At 35.1% G+C, this 6,755-nt stretch overlaps 1 protein-coding gene across 1 annotated transcript; it reads right to left on the bottom strand.

Moving 5' to 3' along the window:
* Positions 1 to 374: 374 nt before the first annotated feature.
* On the bottom strand, positions 375 to 5,939 carry LOC109340990 (cysteine synthase, chloroplastic/chromoplastic-like). The gene is made up of 10 exons (XM_019578774.1): positions 5,627 to 5,939; positions 5,057 to 5,166; positions 4,731 to 4,788; positions 3,539 to 3,802; positions 2,054 to 2,191; positions 1,802 to 1,853; positions 1,623 to 1,702; positions 1,095 to 1,154; positions 741 to 821; positions 375 to 505 (listed from the first exon to the last, which is right to left on the bottom strand). Exons 1-10 carry the CDS (start codon positions 5,849 to 5,851, stop codon positions 413 to 415), a joined length of 1,161 nt encoding a protein of 386 aa, XP_019434319.1. The 5' UTR covers positions 5,852 to 5,939; the 3' UTR covers positions 375 to 412.
* Positions 5,940 to 6,755: the final 816 nt, after the last annotated feature.

The raw sequence follows: 6,755 nt of genomic DNA, 5'->3' as shown, positions 1-6,755 counted from the left end.
ACTAGAATTGACATTTATGAGAAATCTGGTTTGAAATGTACCAAATTGATTTTTTTTAATCGAATACTGTCTTCTTAAGACATGATTACACAATCAAGAATGACCTACATTTGCATGAGTGAAGAAAAATCCTTATCTTTTTATGGATTAAGATAATTATGAAAATATTTGTAGGTTGTGTAAACTTCTCTTAATTACATAAAGAGAGGTTAATTTATAGTGATTTTTGTGCACCTCTTACAATATTAATTTTAATGTAAACTAAAAATATTGGAATAAAAGTGTTTTATTAAGGGGGAAAAGAAGACTATAGAAAGTGATAAATACCTTGAATGTCAAAAATGAGAAAGGCAGTCATAAATGGACATGTCACATTGTCATGTCTAAGAATCATGTAAAAAGCAAAGTTGTTTCATGGCTCAGGTTGCATTTTCTCACATTCTTCTCTAATTGACTGAAAAAGAACAGTAGACAAATATCTTTCACCAAAGCTTGGGAATACCACCTGCCAGAATTAGATGTATGAAGCTTTAAGTGGGGGGAATGGACAAAAATGACAACAATAACACTACAGCAAACAATTTTGCAGGATGTGAAGTTTTCTTTTTTCAGGCCGCATACCGCAATAAGCTACTTGCCATAATTTTCAATAACAACTATCAAACTTTAATTCCATTAGGTGGAGTCATTTATATGCCATGATATTCTTGTATTAAATTTTTCCGAGAAAACATGCATACCGCGATAAGCTTTCCTGCATTCTCAGGTCTCTTTCCAACCTTTATTGCAGCTGCAGTAGCAGCTCCTGAAGAAATTCCAACCTGTTTTGCAATTGAAGTGAGCATGAATTAGGCAAAGTATGCCAACAAATATGAACTATTCATTTGGGGCCAGCAATTGAGGTGTCATACACATAACATATCTAACATATACTATGATAAATGTCTAAATGTCATTATCTTGTGCATGACTGTTTCAAGCTACTTTGACATGTTTGATGTAACTGTCTATGTAGGTACATGAAATATGTGCACTGAAACACATTAAGAAACAAAAATCATACACAGCTGAAATGATGAACATAAAGCACTAACCAGCAAGCCTTCCTGGAGTGCTAATTGCTTAGCAGTTTCAACAGCTTCATCACTAGATATCTGCCAAATTCACAAGAGGAGAGTTAATCATAGTACAGACCAAGAAAACGATGGCGTTTAAATTAGTCCAACTGAAACCAGCATTAAATGTGGAATACAGGTCTTGAATTGGGAAATAGTAGCAACCAACGGAATTCAGAAGCCCAGTAAGAGAGGTTTACTATTGGCCAATAAGTTTGCCCATGCTGTTTAGAGGTAAACCAGCTAAGGAGATAGCAATCCCAAAATTCAAAAGAAAAAGCTTCGGGCAATTGCCCTTAATAATTTGACAAGGATTATCCATGAATGTTAGCCGGAAGAATTTCACACAACGGAATCACGGATAATGATTAAGTTCAAAATTCAAGAAATTCAAGTAATTGCCCTTAATAATTTAGTAATGCAATGTTTAAAACCTGGTTCATGAAACAACAAAACAAATTGGTTATAACAATAAATAAATAAAAGTTAGAAAGCACAAGAACATACCGCTACAACTTCATCAAGCACATCTTGATCCAAATTCCTAGGCACAAAACCAGCTCCAATACCTTGAATCTTGTGAGGTCCTATGGTTTAGCAAGAAAATGAAATAAGGCACAGGTGCTAAAAAATTAATATTAACATATTGGACTCGGAATGTGTAGACACTGATTATGTTTTCTTACCTGGCTTTCCACCTGTAAGTATGTTGCTTTCCAGAGGCTCTACACCAATAATCTGATACATAAAGACAAAATGTTTACTTGAAGGAATGCAACAAAGTAGAAAGCTTTCCTCAAATAAATTATGACCTCAAGTGAGAAATCATGAATGGAGCCATTTACACCGAGTATTTTACGGACGATTCTTTTCCATCATTATCTTAATTGAATTTAAAGATTACTTCAGGTTTAACAATGCCAATGTGAAAGATTTACCTTTATTGTCGGATTTTTTTGTTTCAGGAATCGGCCGACTCCAGAAACAGTTCCACCAGTTCCAATTCCTGCAACTAAAATATCTACCTTGCCACTTGTATCTTCCCATATCTCTGGGCCAGTTGTCTCATAATGTACCTGCATGAACCCAACTTCATATATCACAGACCATACCGCAGCTCACTATACTAGAGGTTGAACTCCATTATAACATGTGCATCATCTTGATTTCAAACAAACATAATGGGGATAAACAAATATCAGCTAACAATTTGAACATCTCTATTGCCAAAGCCAAAGGACCCAATTCTCACAAATTGTAAAACTATCCTATAAAATGTGTGTGTGGGTCCCATATCATATGTTGAAGTGTTTCTGAAAGACCAAAATACAATTACCAAGAAACTCGAAATATTGGAGTTTTTTCTCTCTTGATAAAAGAAGAATGAATCTAGAGAAAGAAAGAGTACAGAACTGGAAGATCAGGAATCTTCCTAGAACAATAAAAAGGACACAACAATAGGAAAAAAGAGAAGAGAGCATCAGATCGAAAGAGCAAACCAGTTCCTTTGCATATTAGAGAAAGGAAGACTGGGGAGAAAACACACAAAGCTAAAGTAATCTCATCTGTTACTATACATCTAATACCATCAAACCAATAATAAGAATGGTTGCTGACAGCTTGATACTTTGTAGAACCAAGTGAAATGGTGTGCGAAATAGTATTTTTCAAACACAAAATTGCACGTGAAAATTATTTGAAAATTTTGGTTTATCATGAGAGATTATCAAGGTTGTCATTCCCTGTGAGGGAGTGTCCAACCCCAAGGATGGGGTTGATGAAGTCCTCAGTTCCACCATCTAGGCTTCTAAGGTTAGGTGCTCATTTGAAGAGTGATTCTGAATGAGATTAGCACTAATGATACATTGCAACTGCATAAACTAAACAAGGCTTTATCTCTGATTGGTGTGTGATGGATGCCACACTTCAGAAACAGCTAGACACTTCACACTGCACAGTTAAGCTGTCAGGTACATTAAGACTTGGAGTTTGAAATAAGCTCTCTGGTAAGAGTTGTGATTATGCCCACACTCCACAGAGCAATGACCATCTTCTTTAATGAAGTTTAAGAACTTTGGTCAGAAAATGGAGATCAAAGTGATGTCACAGTACGCTGTGTACACTGTTATTTGGTGCCTTTGGCAGGAGAGCAAAATGCATGAATCTTCAAGGGAAAATCTTCGTCCCTACCATTGATTTGAGTTGACTTCATTTGTTTCTTTATTTCTACAAACCTATAATATTTTACTGCTGTTTGAAGCTGGATTTCAACTAAAGATAAGTAAAAGGAGAATCAATAGCAAATCCTGAGTACAACATGCAGGCTGAACCATTACTGGTGGAACCGTTGATGCACCATGCATGAGTATCCCAAGAACATAGGATTCATGCACTTAAACATAAAATGAGCTGTTATGATTTACCTTAGGATTAGAAGGATTATCAAATTGTTGAAGCATGTATGCATTGGGTGTCCTTTTTACAATTTCTTCAGCTTTTTGAACTGCTCCATTCATGCCCTTTGCGGCATTAGTTACAACAAGCTCCGCTCCAAAAGCTTTTAAAAGAACTCGTCTTTCTAAACTCATTGAAGCAGGCATTGTCAAAATGAGTTTATATCCTCTTGAAGCTGCTATAAAGGCAAGACCAATTCCTGTGTTCCCACTAGTAGGTTCCACCAAAATACTCTGCAATAGACATGAGAAACAAATTAACAAATTAACTCTGAATGAAACAAGAGGGGAGAAAATGAAGCAACAATTTTCACAGTCAATCTGCAAGAAAAGAAATCATAATACAATCTGACTAGCTCTCCATATAGGCCACAATGCTCTTTTCCAAAGGAATCACATAATGCTCACAGATGGATGCAGCATAAAGTAAAGGAAATAAATTGCTTCATTGCATCCCAAAGCCAAGAGTTTGACCTTGCCAACATGCCTATAATAAGCTGTAGTTTCTAGGATTCTCAACCAGTTATATGGCCGTATGAAACATGGCAAAACTCATAAGATCATGCTACTTATAGCCAACATGCAAGACACATACATCCAACTAAAACTCAGATTAGAACGTAGATTCTTACTACAATTGGAAATTGTTCGAATACAGAGGCACTATAAAAATATAGCATACTGCAGCGCAGGCAAGCATAATCTCTTAACAAAAGGCATTGGAATGTTTAGATCTATCCGTTTTTGAAAGAATTGTTTCTATAAAGAGAAAGAGGGGTTCTGAAGAGAGAAGCTTGTTTGCTTGAATATGTTTAGGTGATTAACAATGTACGTTATTCATATCATTTTATAGTGAAGTAAAAAGTAGTAGTACTAAGGTATAGCACAAGAGTGCAGATGTTATACACCATCTACAGTAGTTATGTATAGCTATTATTTCTAAAGTTTCTACTGGAAATAATTCTTCATTTACAGGTGTGGATTTAGATCAATCTTACTAATAACATATAAAAAATTCATAATGCATAATGTTCAAAAGAATAAGTTATGTAGGTGGTTTGCATTAGTCAAAGTGAACAAGTGGCCAGAAACATATGGGAAGATATATGTTACACATGCTTGACCTACATAAACGAACATGTGTCCTTTCTATCCTATATACCTTTCCCGGTGTTATAGCTCCTTTTTGCTCAGCATCAACTATCATGCTAAGTCCTATCCTGCAAGACAAAATCAGAATTAAAGAATGAAAAAAATATCAGAGATATATTCACCCCCTCCCCAATATACAAAATTCATGCAGTTGTTAAACTACTATGCAGGCTCATAGAGATATCATCATCAACAACCATATACATGATTTTAATAATATCAGACCAACTGCTTCTGTCAAGTGCAACTTTAGGTTGACATCCCTCACTAATATTTCAGACCAAGATATAAAAAATGCATGATATGAAATCTGACAAGTTTTACGAGCAATCTCACCTGTCCTTCACACTACAACATGGCTCCATAATCTCAAGCTTAGCAGCAATGTTGGCCACAGAGCCCTTGACAATGTTATTCAGGTAAACCATTGGTGTTTTCCCTATGAGCTGTGCCATGTCAGCAGCAAAAGAACACAACAGATCAAGATATTAGTAAATGCCGATTTCTCACACATAATCAAGAACCAAAGCAAAGACCAGAAAACTCAAGATATTTCTACCAACACGGGCACACTTCGATTAGAAGTCAACGGACATAGATTCTAATGGAAATTACACCGATATCCCTTGAATTTTAGCTTAATTACCTCACCCCTCACCTCCCATGAGATTCGATTATCATTATACTAATCTCTGGGAGGGAGGGGTGGTGATTGTAATTACATCGACTTCCCCTATGGGTGGTGAGTGTAGCATTCGAATGATGTCAATGTAATTTTCACTAAATTCTACGATTGAATATTTGAGCTATAAAGACATCGAATTCAAAGACATGAAAGCTCATAAATTCTAAATCAGAGATATGAAATAACATATTGTGGAAAATTATAAAGCAAATATAAGTAACCTGGGTAACATCTTGGGCTATGTTGAGACCCTCAACCTCAGTTTGGGGCTTAACAGAAACAGCTTTGCAGACAAGAGAGGAAGTTGAAGAAACCCTTTTAGCAGTTGTTTTTGTTCTTGTTATCAATGGTATCAGTGATGTGGTGGGGGTGGCGCGTGGCAAAGAAAATTCAGTGGGAGCGCGTGAAGAACAAGTGAAGGAGTTGAATAAGGAAGTTGAAGCCATTGTTATTGATTGGGGTACCACACACTCACTATCTCTTCCTTCCAACCTTGCTCGTTCAACCTTTAATCGTGGAGACAAAGATAAATGGGTAGTAAAATTAAATTATAAAAAATCTGGATAGAGACATCATGTCATGTGTGCCTGTCGTATCGTTCTCAACAGCGCTACTAGTTAATTGTTTCCTTGTTCTTGTCGGGTAAGCCCACCCCACCACCTAGTATGTTATATGTGTAATGAGTATTTGGGGTAAAAACATCTAAGAAAAAAATAAGTACCAGCCATGTAAGACTTTCATAAATTCTCCTCCACCATTCATCATTTGTTTTTTTCATTGTTAGATGAATAGGATGTAGATTCTTCCTTTTTATTATTATTCACTTTTCAAAATCCAAATGAGTAGTATATAATGGATTGATAATGTATAAATCTTTGATAATACTTTTTGAAAACCATTTTTGAAAGTTAGTTAACAAACAATTTTTTTATAATTGTGTTTTTTTAGTGTATAAAAGATGATTACCATATACCAATATCTTTTCTAACATATAAGATGTGATTTTATTAGGAATGGTATTAAATTAGGGTGATCATGTTTCTTCTACTTATGCCCTCGCAATTTTTGTCCTACCCATACTTATGTCATGCCCGCTTAAATTAGGGTGGGTATGAGCATACTTGTTTTTAAGTATCATATGAAATATTATGTCATATTCATCCTAAACATGAGCAGAGCGGACTTATGAACTACCGTATAAATGTATAAATGTATATATTATTTTTACAAAATAAACAATATATGATTTGCATACAAATATACAAATGTATTTATGATAATAAATAGTCATGCAAATGAAACAATACATACAAAATACAAATGCATAAACATAATACATAATATAGATAG

Source organism: Lupinus angustifolius, unplaced genomic scaffold (genome assembly GCF_001865875.1).
Source record: "Lupinus angustifolius cultivar Tanjil unplaced genomic scaffold, LupAngTanjil_v1.0 Scaffold_318_21, whole genome shotgun sequence".
Taxonomy (NCBI): domain Eukaryota; kingdom Viridiplantae; phylum Streptophyta; class Magnoliopsida; order Fabales; family Fabaceae; genus Lupinus; species Lupinus angustifolius.
Note: the sequence above shows the minus strand (reverse complement) of the source record. Positions and strands in the feature narration are given on the sequence as shown.